We start from the raw sequence: 18,130 nt of genomic DNA, 5'->3' as shown, positions 1-18,130 counted from the left end.
AAAGCGTACATGTACTAATGAAAGTAAATAATTGAAGAAAAATAAAAGAGTAAAAAGAAGCACAGACACTTCAGGACATCTCGCCTCAGCTGCGTTCGAGTGTGAGAGGGAACATGTGGCGGGCGGCTGTGGAGCTGACTTGGACTTTTTCTTGAGCGCTCTTAAGTTTCCTGCTGTGACTGGGCTCTCTTCTCCAGCTGCTCTTATCAAAACTGCAGCGGCGCCAAAAACCATCGTCAGGACATCGGCTCCTGCTCAGCACAAATCGCACGAGCGCAGAGAGGATACTGCTGCTGCGAAACTACTGCCTTTTCTCGCTCTAAAGTCGAACTTAAAGATGCTACTGCTCCGTGTTAACCAACTAGACGAGGGGTTGAATTTCGATAGTTGTCAAATGTGTTGCTCTCCTTTGAGTTGCTCCTTGTTCATAACTTCAGCTTTTGTCCTATTTTGACCAGTTTTAGCCCGAGTTGGTAGAATCACGCTAAAGCCTGGTTTTATCTTTTGGTACAAACGCGGTACATGGTGTGAAAAGTTTGGGAACCACTGAGCTAGACAATGCTAAAAAGTATAGTTTTGTTAGCACACAAAGAGAGAAATATGTCAACCACTAACTGGATGATCAGCAGTTCTATTCCTGCAAAAACTACTGCAAACTGTGGTTGTGACTGGCCCCAAAGCTAAAGCCGTAGTGTGTGGAACTTTTCATTTTTTTAGCATCCAAGAATGATGGAGGCTAAAAAGCTTTGTGGTAACTTATGATCATAAAACACTGTATGTAAGGATTTAGCATTTTCTTTCATTAAAAATAATTGTGCTTTGTCAGCAGTTACCTCATGGTTGAACAGCCTCCGTCATTCCTTAACCTTTAACCAAACCTTTTCTGCAGAAAAACAAAGTTGGTGCGTAATTGACCTTTTTGTGACTCATACAACAGCTGTATGAATGCTCAGCATCGCGCCTTTGCTTTTGATCAGGGCGGCCTCTTGGACGCTCCAGGATCGATTGTTTTGTAGGTGTTCTCTCAAAATGATTGATCCTGGAGCGTCATACAGGCCGCCATGATGGAAAGTAAAGGCACAATGCTAAACCCCCATACAGCCATTTGGTCAGTATGAGATCAAATGCAAATGAATAAAATGTTTTTGTTTGTTTTTTTACACATGAAAAGTTCCATAATGTACCTTTAATCTTTCTGAAAGTTTACTGTAAAAATCAATAGGCTTTTTACTTCAGGAACCAGAGCAGGTTTCAAGGTCAGCAGGATCAATGCTTCACATATTTCATTCTATGTGAACTAAATCTTCTGTTCAATAGTATTGAGATGTTTTCGATGAAGACCAAGCCGTCTTAAAAACGTGCAGTAAAAATAATGAATGCCCTTGTGTTTTTTAGACCACTGAAAACAAACTAATGGCAGGACAAAGGTGCATAGGTTAGCATATCTTTGAGACTATAATGCAGTTGTTGGTGAGCTCCAGATTGCACATTCATACGAGTCAAATAAAGCAAGAGGTTAAAGCCAACCTCACGTTTTTGACATCTCATGTAACAGTTTAAGTGTGCAATACGTACCTAGCAAATTTTAAATAATCTAAAACACTGCAAGTACCGCAAAGCCATAAAAGAGTGCGTGAACCTCAAACAGGCTAAAGTGGCAGAACTGGTGGTCAGAATTTGCTGCTGACAATAAGTGTAAAGCTATCCTGTCGTTCCCGTAGCGGAGGACAGCTGGTTTACGAGTAGTCATTGACACTGGGAGTCCGTTTCACACCACGTTGATGCAGTTCCCTGTCCCGCCAGCGTGGGGCCTCTTGTTGCAGTAGCTGAAGCCGCTGTGATTCGAAGAAGAGCCGTTCATGTGGGAGGACTTCAGCTCCATCTGACAAGCGGCGATGGCTGCGTTCAGCTCCACTTGGGCCCGGTGCACCACGTAGAACATCAGACCGATACTTATGATGATCTGAAACACAACACGAGCGGTTAATCACAATCTCAGCTATAGTCAGTCGTAATCATGGGGCTCTTTAATCGTCGGGTCGATTAGCCAATCCTGAAGCTAGGATTAGGAACATTACTCATTCACATTAAGTTAAATCATCGATATAGTAGTTTTTATTGTTCAAGGTTCAAGTTTATTGTTATCCCAAAGAAAATTAAGTCTCTTTGTATAATAATTATCGTATTACAGACAATTATAAACATACTTCATACAGTCCCAGCCAGAATGGTCAAGCTCCAAGCCAGTGGTTCCCAACTTTTATTGCCTTGTATATCCCTCAGGCCTTTCAATGGTCGTCCGTGTACCCTCTACCTCAGGGGTGTTGCTGTTTATATAGAAAGTAATTACTTAAAAATGGTATTTGTAAGAAAAAGGACAGTGTTGCGTTCACAATCAACCTAAAATTCTCCCAAGGCAACACATTTTACTGAAAAATATAGCTTTTCCAATAAAAAAATATGTTCAATTTCCCCCTTTTTTCAATCTGAAATAGTTTCAAGTACCCCCTGCTAGGTCCTCGAGTACCCCCAGGGGTCCCTGTACCCCTGGTTGGGAAACACTGCTCTAAGCTATGCCAAGCCAATGAAGCTCAACACGCGCTGACTTCTGGACAACAGCAAAGACAGAAAAAGCAGCAGCTACAGAATTAACAGAACAGCGACTGCGACACAGTTGATCCAAGCTTTGGCCTCAGGAATAAAAGAAGCCCTGGCCCCGTGGGCTTTTATCCGGGCCATTCTCAGCCTACTACTGTAGGGAGTAAGTCAAACTCTTTAAAGAAGAGATGGTCCAGACACACCATTATCTATTGGGCTTTAAGGAAACCTTCTGCTGTAGGTGTCATGAAACTGAGACCTAAGTCAACACTCTCCAAACAAAACTTGACTATGACTACATTTCTTGAACGTAAAATGAGCAAATAATTTAAGAAACTGTAGCCGTCTATATTGATGTAATCCGAAGGGATTTAATTAAAGGCACACAGTGTACCTTTGTTTCAGAAAAACACTGCTGCATCCAGTGTGTGTTGCTACACTGATTATCTCAGAGAAATATAATGTTACTCTGGGGTGTCTGGTTAGCTGCAAAGCAAGAATGTGAGTTGTTCAAGAATAAAGCATTTCCAAACTAAAGGGAAAACTCGAGGTAAAATAAGGTAAAATAGGCATACGTCAGGTTTTGTGGTACATCCCATCTATTTTATCCTAAATTAAACACATACTGCGTAACATTATGGAAGATACTGTAGCCAGCAAAGCAAAGCATGCTCCTAATGACCAACTTGACACAGAAAATGCTTTTTTTTTTTTTTACAGTGGGTCATCAAGAATGGATTTGGATGAGGACTTAACATAATTTAAATCTCATAATTGGCTGCCTTTAGACAACATGGAGACGAGCTCGAGATTTCCCCAGACCAAACACATGTTTGTTCACTTTTTAGGTATTTTTCAACAATAAAAATAAAATAAATGTTTGTATTTAATACTATTTATAGGGTGAAATGTTATGCGCTGCGGCTTTAATCCAAAAAGCGTTCCTAACGTTTCTAATTGATGTCACCTTAATGTAACTGTCCAGGTTTTTCTGGGGAAATTGCTACAAATGACCCAGCTATTTTCAAAGTGAAAGACCTTCGAGTGAACAAGGCCAGCTGTCAAAGTGAGCAAGGGCAAATGCTGTAAATCTTCAGCCGACCCCTGAACCGTAAACCCCCTGAACCCATCCAATATTTCAGGCCCGATGATGCTCTCACACTTGTCGGGATTACATAAAGCAGGGCAGGTGTCAGAGCAGAGGCTTAGAGCCGCCCGAGGGTGGGCCCGGGCTCCAGAGAAGCACAAATATACAGCAACTTAAGGCTACACTGTAATGCTATAAGAGGAGCTGCTCACGTGACAGTCTTTACATAAGACACTGTACAGCCCCTGAGGTCTGACAGATCAAACATGACAGCGGCTATGATTACTACACACAGTGGGATCATCATACCCCTACGTACAGTTGTGCTCAAAAGTTTACATTCCCTGGCAGAATTTATGGCCATATTTCAAAGAATATGAATGATATCACAAAACGTTTATTTTTCACTCATAGTTAGTGGTTGTGCAAAGCCATTTATGGTCAAACAACTGAGTTTACTCTTTGTAAATCATATTCTTTAACAACATGCTGCATTCATCAGTTTTGACCAAGTTCCTTATAGCTCTCACATTCCCAAAACATCAGTGATCCACCTCCGTGTTTTACTATAGGAATAGGAATGGTGAACCGCTCATCACAGGCCTTTTTGACTCCTCCAAATGTAACTTTTATGTTTGTGGCCAAAAAGTCCTATTTTGTTTTCATCATTCCAAATGACATTGTTTCAGAAATGTTGAGGCTTGTCTCTGTGCCGCAAGCAGATACTTTGTGGCATTTGCAAAGTAATGGCTTTCTTCTGGTGACTAAGTCATGCAGCTCATTTTTCATGCCTCCTTATTGTGCATATTGAAACAGCTACACCACTTTTTTTTTTTTTCATTTTTATTGAGAGTCCTGTGTTTTAGCTGAAGTCATTTGTGGGCTTTTTCTTTACATCACAAACAACTTTCCTGGCAGTTGTTACTGAAAGTTTTGTTGGTCGACCTGACCGTGGTTTGGTTCAACACAATCCTGCATTTTCCACTTAAGAGTTTGAACACTGCTGATTGATACTCTCAGTACCTTGGATATCTCTTTTATAAACCTTTCCCACTTTATACAGTTCAACTACCTTTTCTTGCAGATCCTTTGACAATGCTTTTGCTTTCCTCATGACTCAGAAACTAGAAACGCCAGTGCAGCACTGGATGAAAGATGCAAGGGTCTGTCAGGAGCCCCAAAACTCACTGACCTTTGATACAATCTGATTACAAACACAGATCACAGGTGAGGATGCTGACCTTCACCAGTGTATGTAAACCTTCGATCAGGGTCATTTTGGAAGTTTAACAAACTCAGTTGTGTGACCATAAATGGCTTCACACAACCACCAACTATGAGTGAAAAAAAAACTTTTGTGTTTTCTTCCGTATTCACTGAAAAAAAAAGAGTCAAAAAAAATAAAAAATTCTGCCAGGGTATGTAAACTTTTAAGCACAACTGTATATTCCTAGGATATTCATATTCATTCATTCACCACTACAATTCACAGCGGAGGTTTGGACGTGCAGTTGTTGTATTCGATGTTTTTTAATATATAGATTTGTGTAGAATTTTTACCAATAGATTCAGAATCCAGCATTGAAAGAACTTTCTGAAATCACAGTGGGTGTTACATGCTACAGGGATGTGGCTCCATACAAGCTATTTAAACACTTTTGTGTCTAAATAGGTGTGTCTGCAGATGATGTGGCATGTCGAGTTGTTAAGCGATGACGCCATCACACCAGAGGAATTCCAGCCCCATTCACAGCAGCACATTGTTTTGACCTTTGTTTTGTCTATGAAGGGCTTAGAACAAATCAGACTCATTATGTCACACTAAGAAACTCCATGGGTTGGTTCATCCGATGCTTTAATGCTCTAAAAGGCCCAAACATATTTCTCTTGATGAATAATGGAGCAAAAATGCTGTTTCAGTACAGTCTGGCACCAAAAATAATTGAAGGGTATCCCAGTCAAAAGTCTGACAGGTGACTATTATTATTTCTCCACTTAAATATGTTATTTCTGAACCATAACAAGATACATATTCTGCAAATACAAATTACTTCCACTGTTGAAACCCTCACGCTAACATGTAGCAGGAATGATAGGCGTGCAAGGTAGTCACCTGAAAGCTGAACACAAAGTAGCCGCTGATGCTCTGCTCAGCAATGACGTCCTCCATGGTGCGGAGCGTCGTGCCCAGGTACGAGTTGAGGAGCTGCGTGGGCAATAGACCCACGGAGGAGGCCACCAGGTAGTTTGGCAAGGACACATCTGTGATCTGCAAAGCATGAAAATATAAGACACAGGAGGATCTGAGACGCCGAGGGGTTTGTTTACAAGCTAACTAAATAAAGATCTTTTCAAAATAGATTAAAAGCTTCATGTGTTATGAAAGCAAAGTCAAAGGTCAGGTCCATGCAGATTAGCAAAGTCATATTTGGTACATATACAAACAAGTCGGGTGTTTTTGGAAACCTCACTACTCTCCTTAGCAAAATACTGTGCCTACATTGTTTTTTAATAATGCACACTTTATTGATTTTTCTTGTTTTAAACAGGCACCAAAACAAGCATACATAGGATACCACACCGACCATTAATTATTCAGTTTACACATTAAAGTAGTACTAAGTAACTCATGCCCCTAGAGGCCGTAAGCACAACTGCAGGTGTCGTAGCATGTTGCGTTTTTTTACTCATTAACTGTCCGTGAGAGTAAATACTACGCTGACAGAAAAGATAAAGGGATTTTTTTCACTCAAACTTGGCTGTAAATACTGTTTAACTGGCCCTAGCCTGCAGTTAGCTTTGCCCGTTAGCCTGTTAGCTTCTTCTTTGTGATTCCAGTGTGTATTGGTGACTCCAGTCAAGTTGCAAGTGTGGTTTTCTGGCCAGAGAAACCAGGTGGAGATGAAAGACCCCCCCAATCATCCCATCAACACTTGTATTACCCCCAGAGGGACCACGGAAAGGATTTATTAAGGTAAACAAGTTACTTAGTACTGCTTTAAAGGGACTAGATTCAAGTTGGTCATTTTATACTCACTACTGCCACCTCAGGTCTTATGCGTAACTTCAGTTTCTATATTAAGCTCCTACATGAAGGCAATTCGGACTGAAGTAACAACTTTTTGAGTGACAGGATTTTAGAGGCAGTTATGTCGAATGGGTCTGAGCTCATTCTACACATTAAAAGGGACTATACAGAGTTTAAAAATGTTAAAATTATGTATTTTCCTTCCCCTACATGTTCCAACAATGTCCTAATATGTAGAATAAGCTCAAACCTGTTCACCACAACTGCCTCTAAAATCCTGCACTGTCACTCAAAAACACGTTACTTTGGGTCCGAAGTGCCGTCATGCACGAGCTTAATATAGAAGGTGCAGTTACACGTATGACCTTAGGTGGCAGTAGTGAGTATAAAATGGCAAACTTGCATCTAGCCCCTTTAAGACATTGCTAGAACATGCAGGGGCATGAAAATACATAATTTTAATATTTTTAAACTTAATAGAATCTGTTTTGCTGTTGTGAGAGCGAGTATTGTCCATCTTCTTTCAAAGGATGAACAGTGTGAGACTGGAAGTTTTTTTTTAATACTGTAAAATGATGTCCAATCCCGAAGAGCTAAGGCAACTGCAAAGGATGTGATGTGTGCGACTAAATTATTAATTACTCGGTTATCAGTTTGGACACCATTTGTTCAAAGAGGGTAAGACATCTTAATAATCTGTTGTACTTTTTATTTGTTAAGCGACAAAAACCTGCCAAAATCTCAAATATTTTGTTGAATCTTGATTAAAAGACCTACACAAATATCAAAAGTGCATATGTGACACCTGCTATTTGTTTCTCAATACAAAAATCCAGTATCTTCTCTTGGGTGTAAACAGTCGACGAGTGCGATCTGGTTTCATTATCTTGCAGCTCAGGATTTTATTTCATACCTCTGTAGAACAGCCTAAAAATAAACAGGTGCCTGTGATCCTTTGATGGAGTGATTCGTGTGTGGCGGAGCCAGCTGCTCTGACCTTGTACTGTGGACTTTGTGGCTGATAAAGTGAACCGCAAGGCGCAGACGGTGCCAAATTGTCATTAGAGCGTTTATACAACGGCTCTGGTCAGACAAGCCCCGCTGTTCAATGAGCTATAGTACCGACCGCTATGTTTGCTCTCGAGATTATCAATATTTGCCGGCATTATGAGCTCATCTGGTCTGTCGAGTTGTACATAATGGTCACTGAGTATTTATTAACAAAAGTAAGGATGGTCAGTCTTACATGATTGATTGCTGCCACATTGATGAATCTAGTTTCCTTCAAGCAAAGCCAGGTATTTCAATATTGTGTGGTAGAGCGCAGATCTCCAATAAAGCTTTGGTGATTCTATTTCCAAACCTTTAAGTCCATGGGTAAAAGGTAGTGAAACATTAACCCTTAAACTTCATCGTCAAACAACATTGTACTGACCTGAGTTGAGCAAACAGCTTTTGGTTTCTCTTGCATTGGTACAACATTAAAAAGATAAGACTTTAGTCATCAACCTTTTGGCCTTACCGGAACATTTTTACAGCCCTCAAAGTTAAACATTTGCAACAAGAAATGTCAAATGTTATGCTTTTTAATGCCCTCAGACTTCTCGGGGTATTGGCACATATATCCAGAGATAGTATTATTCCGCACAAAACCTTGTTGTTATACTGAGCTGGCATTAACCTCTTAACCCCCACCACAACCGAGCACATTTTCTCCAGTTTGGCTTCACCCAAATCTAAAAACTACTTGAAAAAAGCGTCAAAATGGTGACGAAAACGAGGATGAAAAGACAAACAAAGGAGCAACAAAAACGCGCCGGAAAAGCAACAATAACACGACTAAAAAGTGACAAAATGCGATGAAGAAAGCAACAAAAATGACAAAAACAAGACAAAAAAAATATAACTAGATAAGAGACAAAAACACAACAAAAATGTGAGTAAACGCGGCGACAATGCAACAAAAAAGTCACGATCAGTTTTGTGGGGCTTAGCTTTCAAATGAGTCTTAGAGGCCCTCCATTCTGCATACACTTCATTATGCGGCTCTCGGTGAAAAAACGTTTGGCACCCCGTTTTAGATCATGTATTTGGTATTTTCGAAAAAATGCTGAGCGATGTCATCAATTTAGATTTCATGCCAGTTTGAATCCAATTTAATGCGAGCACATTTTCTCCAGTTCGGCTTTACCCAAATCTAAAAGCTTCTCGACTGGAGTTTTCAGCCTCTAAGACAGTGCAATGCCTCGTTTGAAAGCTTGTGTCGTCGTGCTAGTGGAGTATGCAGCACAATTGTTCTGATCATTAACTTATTGTCTTTGATGTCGTCTGTCCTGTCTATTGTGACTGTGTTGGTGAACCAAAGACAAAAAAATTTTAAGGTCGACAATAAAGTTAAATCTAATCTAATCTTTTTGTGTTTTTGTCAATATCATTTCTTGTTGTGTTTTTTATATATATTTTTTGTGTTATTTTTGCTTTTCCAGCCCGTTTGTCGCTCTTTTGTGGCTTATTCTTCACTTTATAGTCATGTTTTTTGACGCTTGTTTATTGTGTTATTGTTGCTCTTCAAACTGAAGAAAATGTGCTTGGTTCAGGTGGGGGTTAAGAGATTAAGGCACAATTAATTTAATGCTTTATAAAGCAGTACAAAGTAACCCATAACTAAGTAAATCATGCCCCTAGGGGCCATAAGCGCCACTGCAAGTGTCGTAGCATTTTTTATTCATCAAAGGGATATTTCAGGATTTTTTGACATAGGGCCTCATTTCCTAGTTATCCAGAGTGTTGCTGATTTCTGGAGATATTTTTTTTGTAATTCATGCAGTTCTTATATTTGAAGAGTTACATGGCGCGAGGCTTGTGCTAGGCTAGTGCATTTCTACGGTATCAGCGAGCCTGCAGTAAAAACAGTCTAACACACTCCACAGTGCATGAGGCAAATCACTTGTAACACCAGACTAAGCATATAAATGTCTGTGTCGATAGAATAATTTGAACCATTTTGCATTTAAAAGAACTTATATTTGAGCAGCAGCGGCGGAGTGATCTGCTAGAAAATAGTCCCTCAAAATGCGATCGTTATATTCCAAAAAATATTCTATCGACACAGACATTTATATGGTTAGTCTGGTGTTACAAGTGATTTGCCTCAGGTGCACTGTGGAGTGTGTTTTTAATGAAGCTAGCTGATACCGTAGAATTGTGCTAGCCTTGCACTAGCCTAGCGCCACTAGACTCCTCAAATATAAGAACTGCATGAATTACCAAAAAAAATATCTCCAGAAATGAACAACACTCTGGATAACTGGGAAATGAGGCCCTATGTCAAAAATCTTGAAATATCTATATATCTTTGTCTGTGAGAGGAAACACTACGCCGACAGAAAAGACAGTTAGCTTTGCCCGTTAGCCTGTTAGCTTCTTCCTCGTGATTCTATGAGTGTGTATTGGTGACTCCGACCCGGTGGCAGCGAAGTTGATATTGTGGTTTTCTGGCCAAAGACACCAGGGGGAGATGAAAGACCCCCCAATCATCCCAGTAACACTTGTCTATCCTTCAATCCTTTTTGTAGTCTCACACCTTTCGAGTTTAACTAATAAACTAGTTTTGCTTTACATTTGTTACATAAGCCACTCCTCTCTGACATCATCTTTGCTCAGCTGTAGTTTCACAGGCTAAACCACTGTTCAGGGCCGTGTGTTCAACAGTGTCAACAACATGAAGATAAAATGTTTATCTCCTGCGTGTGAAAGTCCAGCACGAATAGCACACACTATCATCCTCGACTTACGCTGCACATGTTTTATAACGCCACACCCAGCATTCTCGCACATGCAGCTGTCTTCTATAGGCGCGAGTATTTTTATAACCGGGCCGAGTTCCCACTAAACCTCCTGCTACTCTGTTTTGCTATAGTGTCTCAAAGCAAGCCCAACCTGAAGTAACAATGCAGTCTAGCGAATTCCCGGGATGCTTTCTCTTCCCCAGACACAGACGAAGAGACAGTGAAGAGTGTTAAATTAAATATCTTGGCCACTAAATCCTATAATAAATCGTCCCCGTGGAATCGCCAAGTGCTTGATCAATTCATTACAGTCGAGGTGAAGGCATACGAAAGGGCTCCACAGAAATGTTTGTGAGTAAATTTCCTGAGCTGTCCTATTGTTTTGCAAACTGCTGCAGTCCCAGAGTCGTTTCAGGTTACCCGATATACGCCGTCTGCAGCACAAAGTAGCAGGGGGCACACGGTGAAATGTAGCCAGGGAAAGTGCATAGCAAGGGCACAGTACGAGACCGCTCAATGCATTAAGCTGAAGCTCAAGTGTATGGTTATTACAGTATCAGCAACATCGACACATCAAGAAACTGTATGTATCGCAGTCAGGTTTGTTTGTTCCCTTTGTCGCGACTGTGAGAATACACTGTAACTTATAATAACTTATTTTAGGATTGCACAATGAGAAAACAGAGATATTCAATCTTTTCATTCTTGGATTATAGCGACAATAATAAAGGTACCATTACATTATTCGATACCAGTACTTTAACGATACTTGGCTTTTGATACGATACCTGAACGATACATTTTCCGACGCCTATACGAAAACATTTGTCATCTTAAGCTAGAAAACAGAACAATAATGTTTGGAGGATCAGCAAATGTACATTATCGGGTTCATCTCTAATGTCAGGACATGTGTGGGAAATGGGGAATAATTTTTTGGGGGAAATTGGGAGAAATAGGGAAAAAAAAGGAAAATAAATTGTAATAAAATAGAGGGGGGAATTTAAATTGTGGGAAATAGGGTAAATATTATTCACAAAAGATGAGCAAAAAAAGAAATAATTGGTACAAAAATAAGAAAAAAAATCAGGAAACATTGGGGGGAAAAAGAAAAAAAATGGGGTGAAACTGAAAAAAATGGGGGACATTTTTCTTTTATTTGAGCTGAAACAACTAAGTCACTTTCTTTAAAACTGTCCCTGAATCAAGAGCATCAAAAACATCAAAATGTAGCTATACTCCCCCCCCCCCCCAATACCAAACTGCCAGCCCTAATTACGCTATTATTTCTTTAAACCGAAAGCAAGCAATTCATTTGAGTTTTTACATCAAATCGTCATAACAAGACTTCTACATTTGGACTAAAACGAGGCTAAAATGGATCTACATGTGTATAGTCGTAACTAAATCTGAACGCTTGCACATTTTAAAGTTGTGTTTTTGTTTTAGACTGTGTCAGATATTTTGTGTGAATTTACCTCAGTGTTTTTGGGGACATATTGTGGTATCGTGATTTTGGGTACATATGGATATCGCGTCAGCCAATAACATTAGTTTATCGATATAATGTGAAGCCCTAATTTACGAGTTTACAAGCAACTTCAACCTTTTGATGAGCAAGACTTCGTTTGAGATGCACTGCTACTGCAAGAAATGTGTCTCAGTGTTCTCAAACTATAGTCCAGGTTTAATTTGAGACCTGATTAAGTCCAAGTTTTGACCTGCATACAGTCCTGTGATAGACCTGGCTCGGATCTAGTGGTACTTATACCCAATCTTTTCTTCTTTGATGGTGCTTTGTGTGAACAGATTGAATGCCACATGCAGGTATGTTATAGAATCCAGTTTTTATACAGCAAAACTGTAAACATGGAATTCTATCGAGATGAATGCCGAAATAACAAAAAAAAAACCTGGAGAAAGCAGGTGTAACTTTTCAAGCTATTAGCTCATTTATGTCCGAGCGAACTCCCCAATGAACATTTGTGACATTCACCTTTTCAGCAGCTCCACAAAAGGCCAACACTGGAGTTTGTGTGTGAAAGGCCAGTCAAAGGCCAGTGTAACACAATCTCTGCTGGACGTTATTAGCTTTCTTCAGCAGATAAAGTGACCGGCCGTACAGAGGGATCATAAATACTGTGAAGTCAGCTCTGGCATGTGAAAGTGTGGCATTTCAAACGAACTAAAACAGAGAAAATAGTCAGAGGATCCAAATTTCAAATGCAGTCCGAGTCGGCTGTCTGGGAAACAATATGGAAACGTGTCAGAGGATTGAACTGGCTGCTTCTTCAGAAAACGTAACATCTAGTCTCATCTAGTTGATTAAAGCAGAACTAGGGACATTTTCAACCTGTAAATATATTATTTATTTTGTGTGTGCATTTGTTGATCGTTGCAAAGTCATAGCCTACTGATGAAAACGGTAAAATAAACTCTATTATGTTTAGAATTGGCCGATGTGCATCACTATCAAGTAATATTGCTACTGCATAATGAAGACTAGGAACAATCATTTTGTCGAGGATACTTGAAAGCTCCTACCCAAGGAGTAAGCACGTTTATAGGATGATGCATCGTCATATGGAGGACCAAAACTGCCAAAATAATCAATCAACAATCAATCAATAGATGTCCATATGAGAGAACAATTATTATTATCAAATGGCTCTTGTTTGGTTAAAACAAAAACAAAACGTTGCATAATTATTGGACGACAGTGTCTCAGATGGTAGAGCGGGTTGTAATTGAGAGGTTAGCGACTCTATTGTACATGTTGTCTTGTTGTCCTCGGGCAAGACACTTCACCCGCGTTGCCTTCAGTGTAGCATACATTGGTGTATGAATGAGAGTGCGAGTGGTTCCTTGAAGCACTTTATTCATTCATACATTTCTTTTTTCCCGTTTCATTTATTGCCTCTTTAATTTTTACTCACTACATTATTTATACTCCATGCAAAACTTTTACGGCCTGCATTATTCTTTCCTTGATTCCTCTTTCCAAATGCAAATTAGGTGAGCGAGCTTCAGAGAGTTGGACCTCAGCAATCGAGCCAATCATAGACGAAGGGAGAAAGTTCAGCCAGAGAGAAGGGAGAGAGTTTAGCCTGAGAGAATGAAGGGAGAGAGTTCAGCCTATGTGAAAGGGAGAGAGTTGAGAGTTTTTTTGTTTTGTTTTAACCAAACTAGACAATTATTGTATATATGTTTTTTCAGCATGTGAAGATATATTCTGATATTAATCATTCTCCAAAATGGACATACATCTATTGCTTTGTTTTATAATTTTGGCGGTTTAATCCTCCATATCAGTCGGGCCCATCACATTAATGGACTATTTTGTAATTGATCCTGCAAATCCTGCCTTTGAATGCTATAAATTGACTGTATTTTTCTTGTAGAAGTCATGAAATAACATCCTTGTCCTGCCTGCACTCTGAAGGAGATGAAACTTTAGACAAACAAATGGGCGAATGATTAAAGGACAAATGGCTATTTCAACTGTACGTCTCTTGTTTACTAAATGGATGTTCTCAACAAACGTCCCGTTATCCGATGTGTTTAGGTGGTAATTTCCCTGTAATGACCTACAGCGAGCTCAGTCAACATTCGGTGATGCAATTAGCCCGTCTGGTAATGTGACCTAGGCCAGATGATGGAGGAGCAGTGGCAGACAACATGGCAGTGGACGCAAACATAAACCGGAGTCACCACGACCTTGACACTCCGTTCTCACCCTCGCGGACAGAAAAAAGGCCTCTGTCGGACAAGCGCCGCGTTGGAGCTTCAACTATGCACAGATGACAATTCAAGTTAGTGATGCGGAGGAAAACCACCTGCTCAGATGCTACGGTGCGTTAGTATTACAAGCGAGCCAAGGCCAACAAAGTAAAAGCATTAGCATTAATCTCTAAGCTCGTCACTCAACTTTTGCGCACACCATTATAGGGAGAGGGTCAATCCTATGGTCAGCTTGCTCTGGGTCTACCATCTGTTTGAGTAAAGTCTACATTCCTATTAGCTTTGTTGTATTTGGGGCACAATGAGCTTCTCAAATGGCAACATCACTGCACAAGAAAATACAGCAAACAGTAGCCTGCGCTTCTTGCATATAGACAGACAGATGTGAATATGATAAAGACTGTATCTACGATTAACTGGAAGCAGAAAAATGTTGCATTTCCTGTATCTGGCCAATCAAATCATCCCGTACTTCAATTATTATTTTATTGAGTTGCCTTGTGTACGAAATGCGCTGTATAAATAAACAGGCCTTGCCTTGCCCATTTCTTGCCATGGGCCAAAGTTGGTTTTGGTCCAGTTATCATCTGATATAGACATGTGACTCGACCAACGCCGACAGGAAAACTCAACAGAAAACAAGGCCGGTTTTGGAGCATGCAATTACTTGTGAAAGGCTCTTACGTCATTTTCCTCTTTCTGCCTCAAACCAGTGCATCAACTCCCGCTGCTCTGAGCTATAAATGTCTTTCAAGCTTGCACTTTGCCCAAATGCTTTTGCTACTGCTGCCTTCTGCCTCCTACAATATTTGGAGACTTATAAATATAGTGACCTATTTTCTTGTGAACAATGTCATACTTGGTGATGTTGTGAGCATGTTTTTTGCAGCATGGGACTGATGACGGCTTCAATGCTTCGAGTGTATCCTGCTGCTAAATGCGATGTTTGCGCAGGCCTCATGCCAAGCTCAATAAAGTGAACTTTGTTCTCAGGCCGTCTTCACTCATGGCAACAGCTTTGCATAAAGCACTCATATGAAGTCCAAACCGACATCATGCAAAAGGGAAGTTAACCACCTTCACTCGTACTGTACATCCTGTACAACATACTAGGGCTGGGACAAAATATGGGATTGGACTTGGATCGCAACACTTTGTACTGCAATACCAAGTATCGATACTTTTTCAAGTATCGCAATACTTTCAATACTTGTGTTTGTAGGCATTTTTATCTTGTACTCCTTTATTTTCCAGTAACAGCGCTTTGTTACATTTGTGTGAAAGCACTTTTCGATCTTAACACTTCAATAAATATCAAATGGCATTGGGTTTATAAACTTTGGACAAATGACTGTTTTCTTTTTACTATTTTTAAGGTGAACATATTACAAATCATAATTACTTAGTGTATCGCAACACGCATCGGATTGGCCTCTGAGTATCGTGATACGTATCGGATCGTGACAAAAGTGGATCGTCCCAGACCTACAACATACTAGTACCAACAAACACTGAATTTAAAGTCAATGAGGTTCAGTGAGGGCACTACACTGATATATATCTGTCAAAATGTAAAATGTAATGTCATCTTTCTCACATGTTCTGTGAAGCCACAGGTCACAGAAAATGTATTCCACTAAATTAAAGGGGGTTTATTATTTTTAATTTATATTTCATAAAATCTTCAAAACATTTGCCAATTTTAGCATCACGTATAAAGTCCCTCTAACCTGAAGTGTTACCATTTCATGGAGCGAGATGAGTAAGTGGTGTAATCAGCAAGCATAAATTATTCATGCCTTGTATGAAGGTCGAGTGTTTGAGGTTAAGTGCAGAGGCTAAAGCACGGTCTACTCGCATTATAACTCAATGGGAAGTTGTGGGGAGTTGTAATCACATTATGGGATAGGCAGTGGAGTGCACTCTAATTGGTTCTTTTACTTGTGTACATTTTAGTTAAGCTTAGAATGAACAAAAAGAATCAACAAAGTCTTACAATGAAGAGTTTTTTTTTCATTGGATACTCACCGAGAAAACTGCATTTTGAAGCCCAAATGGGATGGGTGTGAGTCTTGCTAAGGCCACAACTTTTAATCCACTCCCTCCTTCCACCACTCGGATAACAGCACTGAGCTGTTCACTGTTCCCAACTTTGTTCCGGACCCAGTTTGACAGGAGCCGTTTACAAACCAGGTGGGCCACAAATGTCCCTATCAACACTCCCACCATGACCAGCCCCATGCCCAGCACAAAGCCATAGAGGTAGCCAGCTGCCACATTAAGAACAATGTAACCCCATCCGCAGGGGAACGACACCATGATGAGTCCAACTATGAACAGCATGGCTCCTACGAGGCTGTCCAAGCTCTCCACCCAGAGCAGAAGGTCTTTAAGGTACTGCCTCACCAAGGCGACAGAGGAGAAGCATACAAGAGTCAGGGTGCAGGCCAGAAGGGCACTCTTAAAGCAACAAGTGGTGATGCAGCACGGGTGTCTGAACTCTGCAGGGGAGGATGTCCCGCCACTGTCACCGGTGACCTCCGAGTCTCCATCTAGTTTGCTCAGACCGCTACCCCTCTCGTCAAAGGCGCTGCAGATCAGGATGTCAATCTTGTCGCACTCCTCAGTCGCGCTCCTCTGGAGCCAGCGGTTCAGCTGGATCTGTGCTTTGCCCACAGCGTGTTTCAGGAGCTTGGAGAACAGCTGGACAGCTGTGGCCCCTGACGTGGACATGATGGCCCCTCAGGTCTGCAGTTGGCTCGGGTAACCTTTCATCAACAGGAGCTATGCCTTGAGGTGTCCAGGCAGTTATTTCGTATTACAACAAGGGCAGGACACAGGCATGTTGTCAAATATGCAAAGGTACAGCAGAATAGGTTTATCCAACCTACTGCAGTCGGATTGAAAATGTTTATTTTCTGGTTGTCATGCTGTCTATCTTGGATAGACTAGCTGAGCAGGACAGTTTATGGGTTTACAACCAGCAATTTTGTATTTTCTTCCAGACCTACACGCCATATCCAATGCTTTAATCTGAGACTTACGTTAAAACGTAGACAATCAAATACGACTGTTCATAGTCCACATTTAGGAGCAAAGTACAGCGAAACTGTCAACTTCTTCTTCTGCCATTATTGCTGAAGTGGAGCCTGTAGCATAAATCACAGCGCGGCTAACTACTCACTCACTCCGTCGGTGGCAGCTAACTAGCGCTGCGTGAATAAAGTCCTCGGGTGCATTTGTCAGACTACACAGCTCGGCTTCAGCTCCTCCGCAGACAGAGAACCGACTGCGTGATATCCGTACAAACGCACGGTCAGTTCCGTGTCTTTCCGTCCGCAGCTGAGGTTTTAGCATTTGCTCCGGGTGAGGATGGAGCTGTTGTTATCGCGGATGCTCAGTGAAGCTCAGTGCGACCCATACACTGTTCTGTTTGTGTCCCAGAATGCCAAGTAACCTAGAGCACGTGACCAATCAGGGCGCTCTCGTCCAATCAAGCGCACTCTACGTGTTGTCGCGATGTTTGGGACAATCACAATATATTATTAACTTTTACTAATACTAAAATAGTATCACTAACTTTGATCGATTATTGCATTATTTCAAATATTATCAACATAAAATGGTGATGATTATATTTTATTAGGATTATTACAAACCTTTGGTGGTTTATCAGTCTTCAACAAAAGACCCTCAACATTTATTCACAATGTCACGAACAAGAAAAGAAGTAAAATATTTGTAAATGTATCGGTTCAAGGCATGAATAGGCCTTGAACCGATGTCGAAATATTGTACAATTTGTCCACTAGATGACGCTACAACACAACATTTCTTTCACAGCAACAGGTGTGGTGTGAATTTATTGCTTGTATTCTTTTGGTATTC

The 18,130-nt window shown here is 40.7% G+C and overlaps 1 protein-coding gene across 1 annotated transcript; it reads right to left on the bottom strand.

The window, feature by feature from the left end:
• Positions 1–1,027: 1,027 nt before the first annotated feature.
• On the bottom strand, positions 1,028–17,674 carry tmem64 (transmembrane protein 64). Its single transcript, XM_079570507.1, has 3 exons — positions 16,271–17,674; positions 5,799–5,954; positions 1,028–1,963 (listed from the first exon to the last, which is right to left on the bottom strand). Exons 1-3 carry the CDS (start codon positions 16,973–16,975, stop codon positions 1,769–1,771), a joined length of 1,056 nt encoding a protein of 351 aa, XP_079426633.1. The 5' UTR covers positions 16,976–17,674; the 3' UTR covers positions 1,028–1,768.
• Between the last annotated feature and the right edge of the window lie 456 nt (positions 17,675–18,130).

This window comes from Gobius niger (genome assembly GCF_951799975.1).
Source record: "Gobius niger genome assembly, chromosome: 14".
Lineage (NCBI taxonomy): Eukaryota > Metazoa > Chordata > Actinopteri > Gobiiformes > Gobiidae > Gobius > Gobius niger.
This window is presented reverse-complemented; position numbering and strand designations above follow the sequence as displayed.